We start from the raw sequence: 26,029 nt of genomic DNA, 5'->3' as shown, positions 1-26,029 counted from the left end.
ATAATAATGTGTAAATATTGTACAATCCAGGTCTGCAGAGCTTTTAAAGACTTACCCAGATAGACTCTCAGCGGTAATCACTGCAAAAGGTGATTCTAACATGTATTGACTCAGGGGTGTTAATACTTATGTAAATGAGATATTTCTGAATTTCATTTTCAATAAATTTGCTAACATTTCTAAAAACATGTTTTCACTTTGTCATTATTGGGTAGTGTGTGTTGATGGGTGAAGGGGAAAAAACGATTTAATCCATTTAGAATTCAGGCTAACACAAGAAAAGGTGGAAAAAGTCGAGGGGTATGAATACTTTCTGAAGGCACTGTGTGTATATAAATAATGTTATTTTGCTACAGCATAGTCTCATAAACCCATGTGGGCTGGGGATCCGTGAGAAGATGCATGACACCATAATCAAATCATGCAATATGGCTTCAACTACCCCTTAACTAGCAATTCAACATTATCTAAATCAGTTTTCAAAGTACACGCGCATACTACAAGAGCCCATATAGCTTATATTGTTCCTATAACTATCTCCATTATACTCACAAAACATGTAGCTAGTTATTGCACTTACTGCGAGTAATATTCTTATTCAGTCTTTCGCAAATGTTTAGCTTACAATGATACGGAAACTCTGCACTTCCTGTTTCCGTATGTAGATAATGTATTCAAGATTATGCACAGATGCGAATGTCAAATAAATTATCAAATCACCACACACACGACATCATATACATGAAATATCCAGTTCTATGTAGTTCTTAATTTTACGTAAATTGCAATTAATTCCCGTGCATTGGGGCATTTGTAATCATATTAGCTGTTACCTGCAGTGTTATATTGTTGGGGGAAAACGACCCATTAAGGAAAATGTGTTTTATAAGAACCAAAAAGCAACATTTGGTAAGATTTAGATTGTACATACATACTGGCTGTCCTAAAGCAAACACATTTTGAAGTGAAGTGGGCAGAAATACTTTTTTTGTTTTAGATCGGGGCAAAAACACCCCCTTCAATAAGGCAAACTGACCCCTGAAGATTAGTGTATTAATCTATTTTAAGTTTTATTTTGACATTTGTGTAATTGACACTTAAAAGCTAAAGTCTAGGTATCTTACTTTAATTAAATAAATTGAATATCAAAGTAAAATGAAATTGCACATCTCACTGTTAATATCCTCATTATGATGGGTTGGGGGGAATATTAGATAAATGAACCTCAAAATCGTTTTGAGATTAGACAAATTACATTTTAGTTGAGGAGGAGTAGTGTCAGCCAATGAAAGTGTGCCAAAAAAAGTGGTTTCTGTGAGAATTACAGGAAGTTTAACCCAGGGAGGAGGTTAACCCCAAACCACCTAATTACTTCTTTACAATGTGCCTTTAAAACACTAACTATTAGGTGTCCAAGGTTATAGCTGTGTGGTTCTTGTAATGATCCATAATTAAAATGAGGACTTGTGAGCCATACTCAAGGAAACAACACAGAAATAAAAAACTAGAGACAAAGTAAAAATCTTCAGATTATATTCTCAAATACAAAAATATTACATTTTGATTGAACACAGAACCACATGCAGATGCTGTTTTACATACATGGTATAAAATTTTACAATCACACATTAAAACTAGTTAATGATCACAAGATTCAAAAACTACTTGAGGGACAAGTTACAGAATATTTTTTAAATGGTGTGAAACAAATGCTGATAAATGTGGGTTTTACAATCACTCTCTCTTTATACAGGTTATAGAAAAAAGTAATCAAAATGTATGTTTTCAAGAATATTCATGGGTGAAATCAAAATGAGAATAATGATAAAGTCCAGACCACCAATTTCTTTAAAAACGTATGATTCTTTGATCTAGAATCTAAAACTAAAAATGTAATGTGTCAACGGCAAAATATGAAAACAAAAACAATGTTGTCCAACAATATTCCATCCCTCTTAAAAACACATTGAAATGTACACATGCAAATCCCAGCTACCTTTTATGAGCTCTAATAAACAATCACTGCACAACACTGAAAAGTGCACTACATGTGCATGTTAAACTACACCACTGTTGCTCATTTCAAATAGCCAGGGTCTACAACAGGCAAGACAAATAAGCTACATGTTACTAAATTGTTGCAGGACCTACTGCAAAAATAATACTAACGTTGTGTCGTGGCATGAACAAAAATCCTGTATCTAAAAAACAGGAAAGAAAAACAACTAGACCCTTAATAAAACTTGAAAATGTAAGCTATAAGAAAGGGAAGACTAATCATTAAGGGTATGAGAACGAAAAGGCAGAGGTGTAGCCTGCAGGCAGGATAAGCAATGGAATGCTGCTGAGGGAATGAGATCCATCTCATCAGTGCACTACTTTAGGCCTACTGTGTGCCCTGGGAGCCCTGAGAACCCTGGCTGTAGTTACCATATTGGTTGTAGTACTGATTCCATTGGCTCTGGTTCTGGTAATACTGCTGCCACTGCTGTGCATACTGGATCAGAGAGAGCAAGACATTATGAACTGAGTTTTAGACAGGTGAACATGATATATAGGCCAACCTAAGAAACTAGCTACTCACCTGTTGATACTGCTGGTTGTAGGTCTGTCCAGTGGCAGCAGGAGCAGCAGCGGGAGTTTGGCTGTAGCTCTGGCTGTAACCTGGGTACTGGCTGAAGCTGCCGTAGTTGTAACCCTGGTTGTAGTTGCCTTGATTGTATGTCTGTGGCTACAAATTAAAACATACAATGTCAGAAAGTTTGAAGGAGTGGTGAAGAGTTGACAGAGGAACAAATTCCAGAGGGAGAACCACATGTAGGGAGATGCCATTAAACACAGTTTACCTGTCCTTGGCTGTAACTCCCAGTTGCTCCCTTGTTATATTGTCCTTGGCGGTGCTGATTGTAGCCCCCTCCAGATTGCTGGTTGCGGTTGTAGCCACGTTGTCCTCCTGCAGCACCATCACGGTTGCTCCCCCAGCGGTTCTGTTGGTAGCCTCCATGGTTATACCCTGTAAAGTGTAAAGCGAAGGCAGTTAAGTAGGCACACCAACGCAAAAAAACACAGAAATTCAGCAGAAACCTTCTGCCTCACCTCCTCTGAAGTTGCCACCTTGGGGTCCACCACGACTCTGATAGCCTCCCCTTCCACCTTGGGGGCCACCACGGTTGTCATAGCGCTGGTAAGGTGCACCGCGACCACGGAATCCTCCTTGGCGGTTGTCAAAGCGTTTGTCTGGGGGTGGGCCGGCCTTGCGGCCCTCCTCATTGTACTGCTTTACCAGCGTGTCAGCCTCTTCTCGTTGCAGCTCGATGAAGGTCACATCGTCAAGAAACTCACCAGCTTCTGGGAGCACAAAGTTGGCTACAGGAAGCAGAGGGGTAGGCGTTGTCAGGACGAGTATAGCGGCGCCGTCGAAAGACAAAGAAAATCATTATTACTATCTGATAGACAATACTAGGAAGGGGTAGGAAGGGAAAAGAGGGAAGTGGAGGAGAGTTATACCAGAATTGGAGCAAAACATACAGCAAGGGACGGGATAATTTGCTCCAGTTTAGGGAGGAAAAGGAAATAGAAAAATAACAAAACTAAGGAGAGTTATGAATATGTAGATAGGGGAGAGTTAGCAACTGAAAATCACAAGCATAGCCTACGGAAGCATAGCCTGTGGGCGTATGTCCTCAGTTAGTGCTTAAGTAATAAATGGAGCATTTTTTGTACTCCCTTGGTACTGGAAATTGCACTGCCAATGGTTTTGGTAAAATGTTCAATTGATCATCTATTAAAATCTCATCCTTCAAGGGTCAGAATCAAAACCAACACTTGAAATGGACGTCACCCTGCACCCTGAGTTTGCAGTGCTAAATAGATGAATGAGAAAGATGACAGAAATGGTTCAAATAAGAGAATGAAGGATGATAGGTGGAAATAGCTCTTTGAAGGGGGGCGGGGGATGGGTGGGATCTTCCAAGTTTTCGATAAAACAAAAAAAACATAGGAAATGCATTGTCTGTGTGGTTTTTGATTTTTGTTATCCATGGATTTCCTACCTTTCATTTCTAATACAGCATGATCGGGAACATCCTTCCCTTCCTCATCAGTTCGCTTTAACGTTCGCTCTTTTAAATCCTCGTCCGTGGGACAAATTACAATAGCCTTGCGTTGAAAACCTTCAAAAGGACGCATTTTTCGTCTCTGGGCTGATCCATATACATTTGTCTAGCAATGGTGACAAGAAAGAAGTAGAAGCTGTTCATTATTGTTCACTTGTCTGCTTTTGTTACGGCTTTGCGTTCCATAGGAGGGAAATTGGATTCCTGCAACGATGAAAGTGAGTTTTTTTTTCTCCATGCCTATATTTACTGTTCTGAAACTACATATGGTTCTCTCTCACAACCCAACAACTTACTTGTGTCTGGAATACATTTCCTGTGAGAAAGAACTTTGGGGACCCATGTTAGCCATTACATTTACGTCATTTAGCAGACGCTCTTATCCAGAGCGACTTACAGTTAGTGATTTTTTTTTTTTTTTTTTTTTTTTATACTGGCCCCCTGTGGGAAAGCCATCTATTGGGTAAATTCTTGCAAGTTCTCAACTGGTCAACGTTTCCAATGAAAAGCTGAGAACGTTAGCTACTTCAGGCCAGATTCTACATTACAAAAGAACAGTTGCATTTTTTTTTTTTTTTTTTTTATTCAGTTACAAAAATATGCTGCATCTTTTAATCAATTTTTGCCATGTTTACAACGCAGTCTTACAAGGTTGAGCAAATAGATGTGGGGGAAAAAAGTATTTAGTCAGCCACCAATTGTGCAAGTTCTCCCACTTAAAAAGATGAGGCCTGTAATTTTCATCATAGGTACACGTCAACTATGACAGACAAATTGAGATTTTCTTTCTCCAGAAAATCACATTGTAGGATTTTCTATGAATTTATTTGCAAATTATGGTGGAAAATAAGTATTTGGTCACCTACAAACAAGCAAGATTTCTGACTCTCACAGACCTGTAACTTCTTTAAGAGGCTCCTCTGTCCTCCACTCATTACCTGTATTAATGGCACCTGTTTGAACTTGTTATCAGTATAAAAAGACACCTGTCCACAACCTCAAACAGTCACACTCCAAACTCCACTATGGCCAAGACCAAAGAGCTGTCAAAGGACACCAGAAACAAAATTGTAGACCTGCACCAGGCTGGGAAGACTGAATCTGCAATAGGTAAGCAGCTTGGTTTGAAGAAATCAACTGTGGGAGCAATTATTAGGAAATGGAAGACCACTGATAATCTCCCTCGATCTGGGGCTCCACGCAAGATCTCACCCCGTGGGGTCAAAATGATCACAAGAACGGTGAGCAAAAATCCCAGAACCACACGGGGGGACCTAGTGAATGACCTGCAGAGAGCTGGGACCAAAGTAACAAAGCCTACCATCAGTGACACACTACGCCGCCAGGGACTCAAATCCTGCAGTGCCAGACGTGTCCCCCTGCTTAAGCCAGACAAAGAATGCTGAGTTGCATCCAAAGAACACCATACCTACTGTGAAGCATGGGGGTGGAAACATCATGCTTTGGGGCTGTTTTTCTGCAAAGGGACCAGGACGACTGATCTGTGTAAAGGAAAGAATGAATGGGGCCATGTATCGTGAGATTTTGAGTGAAAACCTCCTTCCATCAGCAAGGGCATTGAAGATGAAACGTGGCTGGGTCGTTCAGCATGACAATGATCCCAAACACACCGCCCGGGCAACGAAGGAGTGGCTTCGTAAGAAGCATTTCAAGGTCCTGGAGTGGCCTAGCCAGTCTCCAGATCTCAACCCCATAGAAAATCTTTGGAGGGAGTTGAAAGTCCGTGTTGCCCAGCGACAGCCCCAAAACATCACTGCTCTAGAGGAGATCTGCATGGAGGAATGGGCCAAAATACCAGCAAGTGTGTGAAAACCTTGTGAAGACTTACAGAAAATGTTTGACCTGTGTCATTGCCAACAAAGGGTATATAACAAAGTATTGAGAAACTTTTGTTATTGACCAAATACTTATTTTCCACCATAATTTGCAAATAAATTCATTAAAAATCCTACAATGTGATTTTCTGAAGAAAAAAAATCTCATTTTTGTCTGTCATAGTTGACGTGTACCTATGATGAAAATTACAGGCCTCTCTCATCTTTTTAAGTGGGAGAACTTGCACAATTGGTGGCTGACTAAATATTTTGTTTCCCCCCACTGTACCCATGAATCCCTTCTGCCACACAGCTCACATTCACTTCCATATAATTAAACAGTAGAAAAACAAAATCTGTCAAATCAATTAAATTTTCTCCAGGTAAACCCTTAAGGACAATCAATTACCTGTTTTTCTAACTATTCTCTGTGGAGCACGTATTTGTTATGCCACTGCTCTGATAATGACCTCTTTAAATTAACAAATAATTAATTGTTTTTAAAGTTGTGTAATATTTCACCTACAATAACAGGGTCCCCATTTACTTACCCATTTGTCAATAGTCCATCTGTCTCATGACAATAACAACACACACTACCTACCTGTTAATACTCACTTACTCCATGGCATCCTTAAGCATGTCCAGGACCTTACCTACCTTGAGTAACTTGAGCAAACGCCCTGTAAATTCAAACATGTTAGTTCACTTACCGTAAGGTTTTATTTATTTAACATACAACATTCAAAAGTTCCATATGCTGTCAGCATGTATAAATCAGCTATCTTACATCAAATGTGATTGAGTTTAAACTTGAACTAATCTTACAGTTATAGAACAGAAGGTGTATTTCTTACTCACCACCAGGCAGTGTCTACTTGTTTTTCAACATCTTATTATAGACATGGACTATTTGTACAGCTTAGAGCTCTTTCAACAGGTCATACAGAGGAAATCCAAAAATATTGAGTAAAAACATACAATTGCAATACTGCTTTCATTTAAGCAAAACAGAAAGAATGATTTCAGCAGCATGTTCAGCACAATGAAAAGGGTGATAACTTCCAGGAGTTCAGATGTTGATCAAGGCCTCTACACTAGAGAGACCGCATCACAGAGTGCAATTAATGGACATGTGCATCAGTGAACAGCAGTGGGTAGGGGTGAGCACAAAAACATAGTATGGGGTGAGAAATCAGACAGTACCTGATCCAGGATGTAGTTACGCTTCTTGCGGGCAGCGATCTGGATCAGCCTGTTCAGACACTGTGTGGCCTGCTGGATCAGGACATCCCAGCGACCAGAATAGTTCTTCTGACGCCGCAGCCCCATCACCTGAGGGTGGCGGTTTTCATTACGTTAGAGGGGAACTTGACTAAAGACCAAGACTGAAGGATTCTGTGTTCAAACAAAGATAACAACTGACCTTCATCTTCTCCATTATGGTGTTGGTGCCCAGGATGTTGTATTTCTTTGCAGGGTGCTCCTCCGCGTGCTTCAAGGCCCAAGTGGTTTTCCCAGACGCAGGCAGGCCAACCATCATCAACAGCTGAGGTAAAACAAGAGGGTCAAACGTGCAATTGGTCATGGCATCTCACAGCTACTGATGACAGAAGCAATCTAGTCTAATGAAGAAAAACATTTAAATGATCCACTTGACGATCCAACATGGCTGGCACTCACCTCACAGTCAGCCTTGGTGGCAGGCCCAACTGTTCCCCGCATCCTGTTCTCCAGAGGGACGTTCTGAATGAAGGTGTATCCCTCGGGCAGGGGGAAGAAGGGCTGCTCTTTCTGGCCAAAGTTGAATTCAATGGCACAGTTCTTCACAAGAACGTGGGGAAAGAGCGGCCGCTCAGCCAACTCCTCCCGTGACACACGGAAGCCCACATCCAACCACTTCCCGTTCTTTGAGAAGGCCATCTCCACTTCCTCACCGCTATCGAAGTCCTGAACAAGACATGGAGAGGAAAACGTTTAGGCTTATTGAGTACTTAGCTTCTATTAGGCAGATGAATCTAAGTGAATCTCCTGCACCATCACAAACACTTACAATGTAGCACCCAAGGACATCGTTTTCACCAAACTTTTCCCCGTAATCCTCAAATTTACACTTGGAAGATTTCTTGCCAGTTCCTCCATAGCCATAAGAGAATGGTTCTTCACCTGGTACAGTGGTAAAAGTAGGAGTTTGTGTGTTAGTTTCAAATCACATAAAATATTGATAATAACTATGACATAATCCTGAATGTTCCAGCTCAAGTACAGAAGCATTTTTTTTAACTGACCGAGCTGTGTGTTGCAGGTGTCCAGGGACCAGCCAATGCGCACTACATGAGGATCAGGCTCACTGCTGGGAAGGTGCTTCACAGAGATCTCCTCGTTTATCTGGGCAAGAAAAACATCCACCAAATTACTATTCATAAAAATCGAATGAGACTCCTCAACAGCAAAATAAACAACCTGAATATTCCATCTGCAAAGCACCTAAGTGAAATGCAACTTCATTTAAAAAGGAAATACTCTACCTTCATTTCAAAGCAGACACGCCCTTTGTTGACGCCATAGGAAACCCGTGCACCTGACCACAGGTATGCAAAACCTTCGATGGTGAGCGGGTATCCACTATACCGGTCACGCGATACCTTGAAGTGCAGATCGCAATTATCTGTGAAAAACAAAACCATCTCATTAAGAGTCAATAATAAACCATTTAAACAAATAAACCATTCAAACAAATCCTACTACCATCCCAAAACATAGTACATTCACTCACAAGTATCAATAGCCACAAGAGTGTCATCAAAATCTTCTTCCTCTTCCTCTGCTGGAGGCTGGGGAGAACGTGCCCTGTGTGACGAGAGAGTGGAGCATAAGCTAGGGGTATAGTTCTGAAGAGTGTTTTCAAACTAGGGATATGCACGGTTACTGGAATATCCGAACGGGCGTTAGTATTGGAATACTTGTGTGAGTATAATTTTTTTGTGCAAAAACATTTTATGGGCCTGTTTTAACACTGGAAATGCTTTTTCTGAATTAAATTATAATATATGTCATACAAGGATATACCATGACATTTAAAATTATTAATTTAATAAAACATAATTCTGGTAGCCTTCACGTTTGTAGCTTGTTGTTTATGTTGGCCAATCAAAGCGGCAAAGAGGCTCAATGTGTAGCAAGGGGAGTGAGAGTTCACTAATGCAATGCAAAACTGAATAAAATGACAGAATTAAAAGTTAGCGAAATTAGAATGAGTAGGCTACAACAAGCAACCAACAGGTAGGCTGTTGATTTAGCCAAATGGGGTTGGGGAGAAGGCGCAAAATGTGGCCTCAATTAGCCTAGCTAGCTTCTCTAGGCTACTCCAGTCAAGACAGGCACTGTTAGATTGGATGATAAATAACATTGTCGCTGCTACAAGTTAGGTAGTCTTGGCTGTACTCAAGTATTCTCTCTCTATGCCTCCATCTGCTCGCTCCAATCTCACAGGCACCTCCGCAGATGCAGCAATAGAGATCCAGCCTTTCACTTGCGCAGCATGCTCAGGTTAAAAACTTGCATTTCAAATATCTGGATATTCGACTATAATTCATGTTAGTATTCGAATAGTGAAATTAATTTTAAATCCCCATCCCTATTTCAAACTTGTTCCACTTAGAAAAGTTTTTCAACACATATATACTGTACCTTCTTTCTTCCCGATGTTCATAGTATCCATAGCCACGGCCTTCATCGTATGGCCTCTTACGGCTGTATCGGTCATCCTCCGTTTTGGCCTGGGTCGCCTGCTCAGCCTCCCATTCATTGGCTGGCTCTGAAAGATGAGCCTTTGGCTGCTGTGGCTCCTTCTCTTCCTTCAACTGCTCCTGCTCCTTTTTCAACTCCGCTTTCATCACAAACTCCTCTGCAACAAAGACGACAATGTTGTCAATAATTACTGCTTAAGCAACAGTGTGAATTGAGAGAATATACTAAGCATGAACAAGTTATTACTGACCTGGCTTAATTTCAGGCATCTCCACAGGCTTTGCTTCAGGCTCAATTGATGCCGACTCCAGTGGTTCTGGTTGCACTGGCTCTGGTTGCACTGGGTCTTCCATCTCCGGTTCTTCCATATCTGGTTCCTCCATCTCTGCTTCTAGCACCTGCGGCTCTGGCATTGCTAACTGTGGCTCTTGTCTTTTGTCTGACTCACACGCCTGCGGAATCTGTGGCTTCATCACATCTTCTGTGAAATCGACCATCCCATATCCCATTGCAGGGACTTGACCATACATCTGTGCCCCATCCTGGCGGTCTTCTTCACTCTGTTCACCATCACCATTCGCCTCATCAAACTGTTTCTCTTCTGCCTGCGGGACGAACTGTACTTCATTGTCCTCAATATCTTGTTCTTCTTCCCCATCATCTTTAACTAGTAAGGAAAACAGTGTCAGTATCACAAGCTGCTTGTTTTACATATTTGGAGTAGTACAGCAGTTTCATCTGCATGTTACAATTGACAGCCCACCAGTCACGTTGAAACAAACAGTACCATCCCTTTGAAAACGACAAATCTGTGAACAACAGTGGACGTGGCTGTATTGGTGCAATCTTACAACTGTCTACATACACTTTGAACCCCCAATATGTGTACCTTCATCGGAGTGGCCATCACCATCTCCAGCGTCTCCACAAATATTGTGTTGCTCATCCCCCTCCTCTCCAACATCGGCACTCGGTGGCCCGTCCCCTTCACCTGCAGCCTCGGCCTCAAGTGCCGACTGCAACCTTACGACAAGATCCGCCTTCAGCCCACGAGTATCCAGGCCTCGCAACTGAAGCTCCTCCTTCAGCTCGTTGACTTTGAGCTTCTTCACATTGATTCCACTCATCTTTCATGCAACTTCTTCAGTGATCAGAAATCCCAATCTGTATGAAATGAGTGCACAGACAAGGAATTTAGTTTAGAAATGTACCTAACCGCCTAGTACATTGATAACGTTAGCTAACTAGCTACTGTAGTTAGTTACATTAGTCACACATCTTGGTGCCGCATCTGAGCTAACGTTAACTAGCTAGCTATTTTCTTTTACACGACCATGCATGGACATCGCTAGCGTAGCAAAAACATACAATACACTGCGAAACAACGCACGTTTAAAAAATGCCAACAGTTTTCATAAAGTTAGCTAGGTACATTTTTACTGGAGACAGCAAAGGTCTGACGTCACCACACACGAACACAACTAGCTGTACACAAACGTATCTAGTTATACATGCTAGATAGTATAGTGTAGCTAAGTCATGTGAATTTACATTCAAAATACACTAGCGTGCATTCCTAACCTCTTTCCTCACCCCTATAATGTCCTTGCTAGAGATTCATGCAGCGACCAACTCAACTGAAACAAAATGGACGACTCTGTAGCTACCGAAGCCTTCCCTCCCTCCGTCGTCGTCCTCCTCAGCGAAGCTGTAAACATCTTTGCGCTTGCATTTTATGGGCGAATCGCAACCAACTGACAGGCGCATACACCTACTGTACTGGAGTGTGAGGCCGGTCATGACCTATCTATGCCTCTATATTCTCTTAACTAACCAATCATTTCTAATAAAATAATTCCCTACAAACCTCATTACTCCATTCCCGTCCAACCTCTCTGACCCTGTCAAACAACCTATCGGTATCTACATCATACATTTCACAAAAATAATAATACATTTTCAACCGTTTCCTCTACCAGTACACACTCCAGTTTCCTTATCAATTTCAAAGAGGAATTCAATCCCCTATGCCCTAATCTCATTCTACACAACATAATTTCCTCCCTTCTGTTCCCATTATATGACACTATCTCCCATACAGATTTCCTTGTACTATCCCATTGTCTCTACCAGCAATTTAACCCATTTATCCGAATCAATGTTTTAATTTCCCGTCCACCCAACTGCACCTGTATATCCACAATATTATTTTTCACTGCTTTTTTGCTATTATATCTACTATATCGTTTCCATAAACTTCTGAATGAGCTGGAATGCAACATAACTGAATTGCAATACCATTTCTTTGTAAGCCCAGCAACAGCATTATTATTTCTAACCATAAATCGTCACGTTCTGACTTTCCAGATCTTAAACTACACAAAACTGAGTCTGAACATATTTTTGTAGTTTTAAATGCACCATCGCACATCCTGAGTGCCTTCGCTTGCATCCTATCAAGCCGCAACAGCGATGTAAAAGCAGCAGAACCATATACACCCATAATCTATGGACGATCTCATCAAAGTAAGATACATATTCAGTAAAAATTGCCTATATGCCCCCCAATCATGCCCAACTATTGTCCTTATAAGATTTAATACTTACATTTAGTCTCAAAACATGTAATTTAACATCTCCAGGTAAGCGTTTCATCAAACCATAGCCCCAAATACTTAAATTCTGTTACCCTTTCCATTCATTCTCCATATAATTGAACACTGACATCTTCCTTCATCTTTTTGTTAGTGAACAACCTGTGACAAGATTTAGATACAGATAACTTGAAGCCCTATGATAAGGACCATTCCTCTACTGCTACAACAGCACCTTGCATTTTCTCTGTTACATGAGAAATATTCCTTCCCCTTTTCCAAATGGCACCATCATCTGCATATAAGGCCGCCCCTATACCCTGTCCGATATCCCCAAAGACGTCATCAATCCTCAACGTGAATAAGATAGGACTAATAGCACTACCCTGTGGAGTTCCATTTTCCACCTCATATTCTCTTGATAACTCCGATCCCACCCTGACCTGGAAGGTTCAGTCAAACAAGAAATCCATAATCCGTATATACATTCTCCCACTAATACCCATTCCATTCAATTTAATCAGTAGATCTCACTACCTTCATTGCCAAAGCTTTGGTCACCTCAGTACTATTTAACCAATGCATCAAGGGTAGTCCTTCCTTTTCTGAATCCACTCTGGTATGGACTTAATAGACCCCTATGTTCCAGATAATACATCAATCTTCCTACAATCAACTTTACCATTAATTTACAGAGACTTTATGTAAGTGCAAATGCAATAGGTCTATAACTAGCAGAACTGGATGGATCTATACCAGGCTTCACAAAAGGCAACACCACAGCACGTTTCCATCTGGATGGTCGCACTCCTGTCCTCCATATTTTGTTAAATAAACTCAAAATCTTTCCCAAAACTTCTGTAGGCAGATGTTTAAACATAATGTAGAATAATTTATCCTCACCTGGAGCAGTGTAACTCCCCCCCCCCACCACCACCCCCTTATTGGAATAGCCAATATGATTGAATTCACAAGTGTAAAAAACGTCCCAGTTCGCTATGTCAAAGCACCAATTTGAAACCAGTTCCTTTTTCTGAAAACATAGGTCAAGTTGTTGCACATGACTGGGAAATGATCACTCTTGCCGTTTGCTCTTTGGTTGGCTACAGGCCATGTACGTTGACAAAGGCTGGATACCTTCTAGCCATGACCGTGTGGGCGTGGAAGGGTTGCTGTTTGTTACAGCTTAATACAATTATTGCAACCAGTTCAGTTCAGACGTTATTATATAGTTTCAAGTTTTATTGTCACATGCACAAGTGTAGTAAAATGCTTCACTTGCAAGCCCTACCCAACAATGCACTATTCAATATCAAATAGAATACCTCATAAAAATATATATATACATAAAAAACATGATAAATAAGAGAAGAAGCTACATAGAGTCAGCCTGGACCACATTTACAATGTGCAGGGATACTGGAGTGTTTGGTAGATATGTATATTTAGGCAGGGATTAGGAGAAAGTGACTGGTAGCATAATAGTAGTAGCAAACAGTATGGCAGCAGAATAAGTGTGTGGGTGTGTGTGGTGGTAAGTGTCAGTGTGAGGGTGTTAGTGTGTGTGTGCAAGAGTGTCAGTTTAGGCATGATAGGCGGATATACACTGAGTGTACAAAGCATTAGGAACACCTTCCTACTATTGAGTTACACCCCCTTTTGCCCTCAGAACAGCCTCAATTCGTCGGGGCATGGACTTCACAAAGTGTCGAAGGCATTCCACAGGGATGCTGGGCCATGTTGACTCCAATGCTTTCCACAGTTGTGTCAAGTTGGCTGGATGTCCTTTGGGTGGTGGACCGTTCTTGATACACACGGGAAACTGTTGAGCGTGAAAAACCCAGCAGCGTTGCAGTTCTTGACACACTCAAACCGGTGTGCCTGGCACCTACTACCATACCCCGTTCAAAGGCACTTCAATCTTTTGTCTTGCCCACAGTGGTGGAAAAAGTACCCAATTGTCATACTTGAGTAAAAGTAAAGATACCTTCATAGAAAATGACTCAAGTAAAAGTGAAAGTCACCCAGTAAAATACTACTTGAGTAAATGTCTAAAAGTATTTGGGTTTAAATGTACTTAAGTATCAAAAGTAAATGTAATTGCTAAAATATATAGTACTTAAGTATCAAAAGTAAAATTAAAAGTATACATTTACGGATAGCCAGGGACACACATTTCAACACTCAGACATAATTTACAAACGAAGCATTTGTGTTTAGTGAATCCTCTAGATCAGAGGCAGTAGGGATGGCCAGGGATGTTCTCTTGATAAGTGCCATTATATTCATTATATTCAAATATATATTCAAATATAATGAGTACTTTTGGGTATCAGGGAAAATGTATAGAGTAAAAAGTACATTATTTTCTTTAGGAATGTAGTGAAGTAAAAGTAAAAGTTGTAAAAAATGTAAATAGTAAAGTAAAGTACAGATACCCCCCAAAAAGCTACTTAAGTAGTACTTTAAATTATTTTTACTTAAGTACTTTACACCACTGCTTGCCCATTCACCCTCTGAACGGCACACATACACAATCCATGTCTCAATTGTCTCAAGGCTTAAAAATCCTTCTTTAACTTGTCTCCTTCCCTTCGTCTACACTGATTGAAGTGGATTTAACAGGTGACATCAATAATGGATCATAGCTTTCACCTGGATTCACCTGATCAGTCTATGTCATGTAAAGAGCAGGTGTCACACTCAGTGTACATGTACAAAACATTAGGAACACCTGCTCTTCCCATGACATAGACTGACCAGGTAAACCCAGGTGAAAGATATGATTCCTTATTGATGTCACCTGTTAAATCCACTTCAATCAGTGTAGATGAAGGGGAGGAGACAGGTTAAGTAATGATTTTTAAGCCTTGAGACAATTGAGACATGGATTGTGTATGTATGTGTACCATTCAAGTGAATTAAAATATGAATAATTCATATTTATCCTGTTTTTTGTAGCCAACCTACCCTCAACACTGGCCAAGTCTCAGGTGAGCAGTGTACGCAAGAATCTGAAGCTGCACCTGTTGGCAGTACTCAAGCACCCCTACAGCCTGGAGTTTCAGGGTCAAATCAGCACTCTCCTCCTGGACCTGGAGATGTCCCCGAATGAAATAACCTGCAACACCCCAGCCCCAAATGAACAGTGCAAAAGGCCCCACCATGAGCCCTACACAGAGGGCATAAAGATCAAGATTGGTGAGTTGTGGAGATATTGCACTGGTTACCATTTATTTTAGACTGATACTTTTTTAGAAGTACATAGTTGACTCCCACACCCCATAAATCCTGTTATCAACCTGCAGTTCCATACCATCTCTAATCTACAGTTGTCTTACTTTCAAAGCATGCTCTTATAGAATATGATGAAGATAAAGAAGAGCCAGCCCCCTTCGGTCCCCAAGCCCTCCTCTGTGCCAGTAGCACAGTCAGCCATCGACCTCACAGCGGAGTTCCTGCACCCCCTGCTCTCCCCAGAGAAAGTGGCCAATCTGGTAAACTGCTGTGGTAGACTGTGATTCATTCATCTTTGACACCAGGAGGATGTGAAGGCCATTCTCATGTTTGTGTTGCTCTTCCACATACAGGTACTGATCAGCATGGTATACTTGCCTGATGTCATGCCAGCATCCATCCAGGCCACATACACACCAGTGGAGTCTGCAGGAACATATGCCCAAATCAAACACTTGGCCAGACTTATGGCCAATCGGATGACAGCAGCTGGAATTGGACCAGGTTAGAAAGAGAGGGAAGCCGGGGATAGAACAAATAAATATAGCAAAATGACTGAGCACAATGGGCCACCCAATTCACTGATTCCAAAGATAGAAATGTTGACTTCGATTTCTGAAAATCTGTTGAGGAAGCTGGGAAGGAGGAGGGCATGGATGAAGTCTTAGGGTAATCCTGCAAAGACCTGCTCATCAAGTGTAACGTACCAGTTATGTATGGGTCAAGCCATCTCTGTGGTTGGAGGAGGCTATGGAGATAAGAGTAAACCTGAAACAGGGGAAGTCCCCCAGGTCAAGAGGCTGCCTGAGCCCATCCTCACTCCACACAGATCAAGTGAGAGTCTAAATCACTACACTAAATCACTATCACATATAAAAGCAAACCCATACCTTACAAAGACCCTGCCATTTGACAATTCTGACCTCTTTGTTTGTGTTTTTCCCCCATTATTTAGAACAGCCGGTGCAACTGGGAAGAGGAAAGTGTTCAGATTGGCTGATGTGATCCTGTTTTTGACAGATATCCAGCTTGAAAAGTTGACCAACATCGATGTCAAGCACATCCTGCTCTCAGAAAAGGCTACAGCACAGAACGGGATGGCCCATGTGAGTTTTTCAAAACATTGTACCTCTGAGGGCCTCCTGAGTGGCGCAGCGGTATAAGGCACTGCATCAGCAGTGCTTGAGGCGTCACTACAGACCCAGGTTTGATCCCAGGCTGTGTCACAGCCGGCCGTGACCGGGAGACCCATGAGGTGGCGCACAATTGGCCCAGCGTCGTCCGGGTTAGGGGAGGGTTTGGCCGGCCAGGATTTCCTTGCCCCATTACGCTTTAGCGACTCCTTGTGGCGGGCTGGGCGCCTGCAAGCTGACTTCGGTCGCCAGCTGGATGGTGTTTCCTCCGACACATTGGTGTGGCTGGCTTCCGAGCAGTGTGTCAAGAAGCAGTGTGGCTTGGCAGGGTCGTGTTTCAGAGGACGCATGGCTCTCTCCTGAGTCCGTAGGGGAGTTGTAGCGATGGGACAAGACTGTAACTATCAATTGGGGAGAAAAAAGGGTGAAAGTAAAAAAAAAAAACAATAATAATTACACCTCTGGAATACACTCTTAGAAAAAAAAGGTAATATCTAGAACCTAAAAGGGTTCTTCGACTGTCCTCATAGGAGAACCCTTTGAAGAACCATTTGAATAACTTTTTTCCAAGTTGAACTCTTTCCACAGGGTTCTACCTAGAACCAAAAATAAGTTTTACCTAGAACCAAAAAGGGTTATCTTATGGGGGCAGCCGAAGAACCCTTTTGGAACCCTTTTTTCCATGAGTGTAGATAAATGGAGAAATTAAGGAAGGCATCAATTTCCATGGGAACGAACATATATAGGAAGAGGCAAACATCTAATTTAAAATCAAATTACATTTTATTTGTCACATGCACCGAATACATCAGGTGTAGACCTTACCGTGAAATGTTTACTTACAAGCCCTTAACCAACAATGCAGTTTTAAGAAAATAAAGAAAATATTTACTAAATTAAAAAAAAGAAAAAAAAAGAAACATAATAAATATATATACAGTACCAGTCAAAAGTTTGGACACACCTACTCATTCCAGGGTTTTTCTTTATTTTTACTATTTTTTACATTGTAGACATAAAACTATGAAATAACACATATGGAATCATACGCTTGACCTCATCTTTACTAGATGCTGTTCTTCTACTAATCTCACTGCAACTCCCCTCCAAGTCTCCGACCACTACTTTGTATCCTTTTCTCTCTCGCTCTCCTCCAACACTACTCACTCTGCCCCTACTCAGATGGTAATGTGCCGTCGCAACCTTCGCTCTCTCTCTCCCGCTACTCTCTCCTCTTCCATCCTATCATCTCTTCCCTCTGCTCAAGCCTTCTCCCTCCAATCTCCTGATTCTGCCTCCTCAATCCTCCTCTCCTCCCTTTCTGCATCCTTTGACTCTCTATTTCCCCTATCCTCCCGGCCAGCTCGGTCCTCCCATCCTGCTCCGTGGCTTGACGACTCATTGCGAGCTCACAGAACAGGGCTACGGGCAGCCGAGCGGAAATGGAGGAAAACTAGACTCCCTGCGGACCTGGCATCTTTTCACTCCCTCCTCTCTACATTTTCTTCCTCTGTTTCTGCTGCTAAAGCCACTTTATACCACTCTAAATTCCAAGCATCTGCCTCTAACCCTAGGAAGCTCTTTGCCACATTCTCCTCCCTGCTGAGAGCGAGAGTTGCACCCCTTCTCAAAAAACCTACACTCGATCCCTCCGATGTCAACAAACCAGTATCCCTTCTTTCTTTTCTCTCCAAAACTCTTGAGCGTGCCGTCTTTAGCCAACTCTCTTGCTATCTCTCTCAGAATGCCCTTCTTGATCCAAACCAGTCAGGTTTCAAGACTGGTCATTCAACTGAGACTGCTCTTCTCTGTGTCACGGAGGCTCTCCGCACTGCTAAAGCTAACTCTCTCTCCTCTGCTCTCGTCCTTCTAGACCTATCTGCTGCCTTTGATACTGTGAACCATCAGATCCTCCTCTCCACCCTCTCCGAGTTGGGCATCTCCGGCGCGGCTCACTCTTGGATTGCGTCCTACCTGACAGGTCGCTCCTACCAGGTGGCGTGGCGAGAATCTGTCTCCGCACCACGTGCTCTCACCACTGGTGTCCCCCAGGGCTCAGTTCTAGGCCATCATCCAGAACACTGCAGCCCGTCTGGTGTTCAACGTTCCCAAGTTCTCTCACGTCACCCAGCTCCTCCGCACACTCCACTGGCTTCCAGTTGAAGCTCGCATCTGCAACAAGACCATGGTGGAGACACATGAAACCCCACCTTTTTAAGGAATACCTGGGATAGGATAAAGTAATCCTTCTACCCCCCCCCCTAAAGGGAGTGCTCCTAATCTCAGCTTGTTACCTGTATAAAAGACACCTGTCCACAGAAACAATCAATCAATCAGATTCCAAACTCTCCACCATGGCCAAGACCAAAGAACTCTCCAAGGATGTCAGGGACAAGATTGTAGACCTACACAAGGCTGGAATGGGCTACAAGACCATCGCCAAGCAGCTTGGTGAGAAGGTGACAACAGTTGGTGTGATTATTCGCAAATGGAAGAAACACAAAAGAACTGCCAATCTCCCTCGGCCTGGGGCTCCATGCAAGATCTCACCTCGTGGAGTTGCAATGATCATGAGAACGGTGAGGAATCAGCCCAGAACTACACGGGAGGATCTTGTCAATGATCTCAAGGCAGCTGGGACCATAGTCACCAAGAAAACAATTGGTAACACACTATGCCGTGAAGGACTGAAATCCTGCAGCGCCCGCAAGGTCCCCCTGCTCAAGAAAGCACATATACAGGGCCGTCTGAAGTTTGCCAATGAACATCTGAATGATTCAGAGGAGAACTGGGTGAAAGTGTTGTGGTCAGATGAGAAACAAAATCGAGCTCTTTGCCATCAACTCAACTCGTCGTGTTTGGAGGAGGAGGAATGCTGCCTATGACCCCAAGAACACCATCCCCACTGTCAAACATGAAGGTGGAAACATTATGTTTTGGGGGTGTTTTTCTGCTAAGGGGACAGGACAACTTCACAGCATTAAAGGGACGATGGACGGGGCCATGTACCGTCAAATCTTGGGTGAGAACCTCCTTCCCTCAGCCAGGGCATTGAAAATGGGTCGTGGATGGGTATTCCAGCATGACAATGACCCAAAACACACGGCCAAGGCAACAAAGGAGTGGCTCAAGAAGAACCACATGAAGGTCCTGGAGTGGCCTAACCAGTCTCCAGACCTTAATCCCATAGAAAATCTGTGGAGGGAGCTGAAGGTTCGAGTTGCCAAACGTCAGCCTCTAAACCTTAATGACTTGGAGAAGATCTGCAAAGTGGAGTGGGACAAAATCCCTCCTGAGATGTGTGCAAACCTGGTGGTCAACTACAAGAAACGTCTGACCTCTGTGATTGCCAACAAGGGTTTTGCCACCAAGTACTAAGTCATGTTTTGCAGAGGGGTCAAATACTTATTTCCCTCATTAAAATGCAAATCAATTTATAACATTTTTGACATGCATTTTTCAGGATTATTTTGTTGTTATTCTGTCTCTCACTGTTCAAATAAACCTACCATTAAAATTATAGACTGATCAGGTCTTTGTCAGTGGGCAAACGTACAAAATCAGCAGGGGATCAAATACTTTTTTCCCTCACTGTAATTGTCTGCATCATTTCCAATCCCCCATGTTATATATATATATACAGTGGGGAGAACAAGTATTTGATACACTGCCGATTTTGCAGGTTTTCCTACTTACAAAGCATGTAGAGGTCTGTAAATGTTTATCATAGGTACACTTCAACTGTGAGAGACGGAATCTAAAACAAAATCCAGAAAATCACATTGTATGATTTTTAAGTAATTCATTTGCATTTTATTGCATGACATAAGTATTTGATCACCTACCAACCAATAAGAATTCCGGCTCTCACAGACCTGTTAGTTTTTCTTTAAGAAGCCCTCCTGTTCTCCACTCATTACCTGTATTAACTGCACCTGTTTGAACTCGTTACCTGTATAAAAGACACCTGTCCACACACTCAATCAAACAGACTCCAACCTCTCCACAATGGCCAAGACCAGAGAGCTGTGTAAGGACATCAGGGATAAAATTGTAGACCTGCACAAGGCTGGCGTGGGCTACAGGACAATAGGCAAGCAGCTTGGTGAGAAGGCAACAACTGTTGGCACAATTATTAGAAAATGGAAGAAGTTCAAGATGTCAAGTCCCTCGGTCTGGGGCTCCTTGCAAGATCTCACCTCGTGGGGCATCAATGATCATGAGGAAGGTGAGGGATCAGCCCAGAACTACACAGCAGGACCTGGTCAATGACCTGAAGAGAGCTGGGACCACAGTCTCAAAGAAAACCATTAGTAACACACTACGCCGTCATGGATTAAAATCCTGCAGCGCACGCAAGGTCCCTCTGCTCAAGCCAGCGCATGTCCAGGCCCGTCTGAAGGAATGGGAGAAGGTCATGTGGTCTGATGAGACAAAAATAGAGCTTTTTGGTCTAAACTCCACTCGCCGAGTTTGGAGGAAGAAGGATGAGTACAACCCCAAGAACACCATCCCAACCGTGAAGCATGGAGGTGGAAACATCATTATTTGGGGATGCTTTTCTGCAAAGGGGACAGGACGACTGCACCGTATTGAGGGGAGGATGGATGGGGCCATGTATCGCGAGATCTTGGCCAACAACCTCCTTCCCTCAGTAAGAGCATTGAAGATGGGTCGTGGCTGGGTCTTCCAGCATGACAACGACCCGAAACACACAGCCAGGGCAACTAAGGAGTGGCTCCGTAAGAAGCATCTCAAGGTCCTGGAGTGGCCTAGCCAGTCTCCAGACCTGAACCCAATAGAAAATCTTTGGAGGGAGCTGAAAGTCCGTATTGCCCAGTGACAGCCCCGAAACCTGAAGGATCTGGAGGTCTGTATGGAAGAGTGGGCCAAAATCCCTGCTGCAGTGTGTGCAAACCTGGTCAAGACCTACAGGAAATGTATGATCTCTGTAATTGCAAACAAAGGTTTCTGTACCAAATATTAAGTTCTGCTTTTCTGATGTATCAAATACTTATGTCATGCAATAAAATGCAAATTAATTACTTAAAAATCATACAATGTGATTTTCTGGATTTTTGTTTTAGATTCCGTCTCTCACAGTTGAAGTGTACCTATGATAAAAATGACAGACCTCTACATGCTTTGTAAGTAGGAAAACCTGCAAAATCGGCAGTGTATCAAATACTTGTTCTCCCCACTGTATATATATATATATATATATATATATATATATACATACATACATACATACATACATATCCTTTAAAAATATATATATTCCCCTTTATTACTTTCCAACCCCACCACCCTTTCCCTAATTGGAGTAAACTAGTGAACAACAATGCTTAGGCCTCTACTTCCAACTTATACTTACTATATACATTTTATGGACACAGTCAATTTGACAATAATTATATTTTGTTTGTTTTTTCTCCTGACCTTCTTCTACTCTCAACCTCTCCGATCATTTTCATGATGTCCATCCGGTTTGCTTCTATATGCCATATCTTTCTAACTGTGCTCTTTCACAAAAGCTCCCAACCTACAACCTATATACTTATTATGGACACAGTATGCTTACATTATTAGTTATCTTGTTATTAGTTGTTGTTAGTTGTTATTAGTCCCATCCTTCAACTCCATTCAACACCACCCATCTATCTCTTAACACCATCCATATAGGATTTCTATTTGCCATATATTTTTCAACTGTACTGTGATGTTTTACAAAAGTTCTGAACCTTTCTATTCTCATTGTTTCTACGGATTGTAAATTGAAAATATACATTTTTGCTAAAGGTATTATTATATTATTGATCGATTGACTGTGACTTTTCAGATCACCCAGTAATGCTATCTGCAGGGTTAGCTCCAGGTAAATACTGCAATCCTTTAGCCATTCCTGGACCTGTGTCCAAAAACAAGCTACAAATGGACAGTACCAAAACAAATGATCTAATGATTCTGTCTCTTCGCAGCAAAATCTGCAGAGCTGGGAAGATTGTATCCCCCATATAAATAACATTCAATTGGTAGCAAGAATTTTATATAATAATTTTAATTGAAATATTCTAAGTTTTGAATCCGGTGTCGTTTTATGTATCAGTTCACAATCACTATGCCATGGGATCAGTATGTCAAAAATCTCTCAACTATTTTGCAATCTATATGGGACGGCTGTCAATCCTTTGGTCCTTAAATTAAACTGGTCTACTTTCTTATTTATCACAATTTTCTTTAACCAATTATATTCTTTAATGTAAGGCCGACAGACAAGTTCCTTACTTTCTCCCCCTTCCACTTTCCTCTTCCATTTTTGCGGTAAGGCTGCAATTATTTGGTTGTAATTTTGGGTAGAGCAGACATTTCCATATGTTTTTGTTAGCTGCATTTGCGACATCACTCCACCAGTCCTACCGATGATATCATTTACAAAGATTATACCTTTTTTAAACATTTTGTCAAAAAAAAAGTTTTTTTTGTCAATTAGTATATTTGAGTTTAACCACAATATTTGTTGCATTATTTGTTCTGTCGTTTCTGGAGGATTAAATTGAAATTGCAACCAACTTTCTATGGCTTGTTTTAGAAATAGTGACATTTGGGAGATGATTTCCTTTTCAAATAACTGAAAGTGAGAGGTTGTAATCTGAATAAAGGGAAAAAGGCCATTCTTGAACATTGGGTGAGACAATCTTACTAATTTGCTAGAGAACCAGTTCGGATTTAAGTATAACTTTTGTATGACTGAAGCTTTTAGTATTCTAATGCTTTAATATTTAATAATTTCTGTCCTCCGAATTCATATTCATTATATAAATAGGCCCGTTTAATTTTGTCTGGCTTGCCGTTCCAAATAAAATGGAATATTTTTTTCTCATATAATTTAAAAAACTGTTTGCTAGGCGTAGGCAAGACCATAAGCAAATAGGTAAACTGGGATAATACTAAAGAGTTAATCAGGGTGATTTTTCCACAAATTGACAGGTATTTACCTTTCCATGGTAGCAAGATCTTATCTATTTTGCTAACTTTCTGTTAAAATGTATTGGAGTGAGATCATTTATTTCCTTTGGGATATGTATTCCGATTATATCCACATCACCATCAGACCATTTTATTGGTAAACTACATGGTAATGTAAAATTGTATTTTTTAGTGATCCAATACGTAATATAGTACATTTGTCATAATTTGGTTGTAATCCAGAGAGTTTAGAAAATGTATCTAGATCCTCTATGAGGCTGTGGAGGGATTCTAGTTGTGGATTTAAAAGAAAACATGAATCATCAGCGTACAATGACACCTTTGTTTTTATGCGCTTCATTCTTAATTACAGCACGGTCTCATAGACTTGACCTAACATAGTAAAGGTAAATCCGGGTTGTTCAAATTAGTACTCTATTTTACGTTTGGTATGGTTACATAAAACAGATGGTTACTTAAACCAAAAACGAGGGTGGTTGGACGTGTGGGTGTAAAATGCGAACGTCTAGCATCCAAAAGTTGCGAGTTCGAATCTCATCACGGACAATTTTAACTTATTAGCCACTTTTCTACTACTTATTAGCTACTTTGCAACTACTTAGCATGTTAACTATCCCTTCCCCTAACCTTAACCCTTTAACCTAACTCCTAAATGTAACCTTAAGCCTAACCCCTAGCCTAGCTCACGTTAGCTAGCTAGCTAACATTACCCACCTAGCTAGAATTCGTAACATCTCATACGTTTTGCTAATTCATAACATATTCTACATTTTGCTAATTTGTAATATATTGTACGTTTTGCAAATTCAGAACATATCATATGAATTTTAATTCATAACATTTCATACGAAATGGGTGTTGGGCATCATAAATGAATACATATGAAACGTAACATATCATACTAAATACAGCATCTCGGATTTACGTACAGAATAATACGAAATGCTCTGAGACCAGGTTGGTTGCACCCCATCCGGTACAGGCAGCCCCCGCTAGACGAAAGGAAACTGCAGACAAAATTTTGCAGGTAACCCTAGAATTTCTTGTCTCTGGTACAGTGGTTGTTTGTATTCATGTCAAAGTTTTGAAAAGGTGTAGATTTAACGACACAACTGGTATCTTGCAACCGACAACAAGCAGAATAATCTACAGTCACTCTGGGCATCCCCTCAAAATGACACTTATAAAAGCCATGCTGAAATATTATTAGATATACTGTAGATAGATGGTATATAATATAACTAAAATCAATTATGTTTCTACCAGGTGGATTTGCCAGTAGTGGAAGAAAACCCCACTCCGGACCCTGTAGAGACAGTGGGAGCCAATGGAGGAGGCACCTACCGAACCTTCAGATGTCACTGACCAATTAAAAGATGTCATCGAAGACAGTACCACAGAACCTGAGACTGGCACAGGAAATGCAGAATGATGCTCCATCTGAGGAAGGGCATAAAGGACAATATTATAAACTGAGGATGAACAGTTGGAAAATTGTGACTGCACCTCTGTACTTGTACTGGCTCTTACCACCATGAACCTATTGAAAGTAGACATTGATTCTTGTTCATCCCAAAATATCTATGTTATGTGTCCTTAGTTTTGTATTTGTCGAAATTGCCAAATGCACTGGGGCAATCTAGTCGGAAAAATATTTACTAAAATGTAATCGATTTTTAATCCTTAATAGAAAATATCTGTCATGAGAAAAAAATAAAACAGCTTTTTGTTTGTTGTATTTCTCCCATGTCTTTTTATTGTGCCAAAAAAATAATAAAAAAATAACGTATAGCCTATGCATATACTGATCAGCTCTCTGTTAAAGGTGGTCGGTGAATTCAACCTTTATTTAAGGTTTTTGATTGCGACTGCCTGCAAGTCATTTAACTTTTCAAGACTGTTTTAGGCAGAAAGGCTATACAGACACACCTGACCTGCAAACTGACAGTTAATTTCTGAATTGGTTAAAATTAGGTTAGGGTCAGGGTTAAGGGTTTGGTTAAGGTTATGGTTAGTGTAAACTAAGGGTCAGTTTTAGAGTTTGGTTAGTCGTTTTGCAGGTCAGCAGCGCCAGGAGTGATGGATGTGTGCTGACACTTGATGGACATTCTATGCATAGCAAAGTACCACGTGCACAGCAACCGTAATGTTTACCCTAGCAACGGGCCGCTCGTGGTGTTTTATTCTGGTGAAGAACAAGAACTTGGATAGCTAGCGTACCCCGATGGCTATCGGTTGAGATTTTGGTCGTTTTAACGTTTTTGAAAAGTGTTGATAAACAACCTAAACTTAACCACGACACTGGTGCGTACTGGGCGTTAGCAATCTGTTTTCACAACAGGACCGTGTTTTGAGTTGTTAGGAACGCATGAAAA

General features: G+C 41.4%; 1 protein-coding gene across 3 annotated transcripts; it reads right to left on the bottom strand.

Annotated features, from left to right (window-relative positions):
- Positions 1–1,516: 1,516 nt before the first annotated feature.
- On the bottom strand, positions 1,517–11,436 carry LOC311142886 (heterogeneous nuclear ribonucleoprotein U-like protein 1). 3 transcript variants are annotated; one of them, XM_084178600.1, is made up of 16 exons: positions 11,282–11,436; positions 10,590–10,864; positions 9,951–10,367; positions 9,641–9,857; positions 8,727–8,800; positions 8,479–8,618; positions 8,239–8,338; positions 8,004–8,116; positions 7,634–7,900; positions 7,377–7,499; positions 7,157–7,285; positions 4,053–4,221; positions 3,097–3,366; positions 2,847–3,013; positions 2,585–2,731; positions 1,517–2,497 (listed from the first exon to the last, which is right to left on the bottom strand). In XM_084178600.1, the coding sequence occupies exons 2-16, from the start codon at positions 10,825–10,827 to the stop codon at positions 2,387–2,389; spliced, it is 2,682 nt and encodes an 893-aa protein (XP_084034726.1). In that variant the 5' UTR covers positions 10,828–10,864; positions 11,282–11,436; the 3' UTR covers positions 1,517–2,386. The 3 variants fall into 3 exon arrangements, with proteins under 3 accessions (XP_084034726.1, XP_084034725.1, XP_084034727.1); XM_084178599.1 differs by having other exon boundaries at positions 11,294–11,436; XM_084178601.1 differs by having other exon boundaries at positions 11,339–11,414.
- Positions 11,437–26,029: the final 14,593 nt, after the last annotated feature.

This window comes from Coregonus lavaretus (assembly GCF_964263955.1).
Source record: "Coregonus lavaretus genome assembly, chromosome: 15".
Lineage (NCBI taxonomy): Eukaryota > Metazoa > Chordata > Actinopteri > Salmoniformes > Salmonidae > Coregonus > Coregonus lavaretus.
This window is presented reverse-complemented; position numbering and strand designations above follow the sequence as displayed.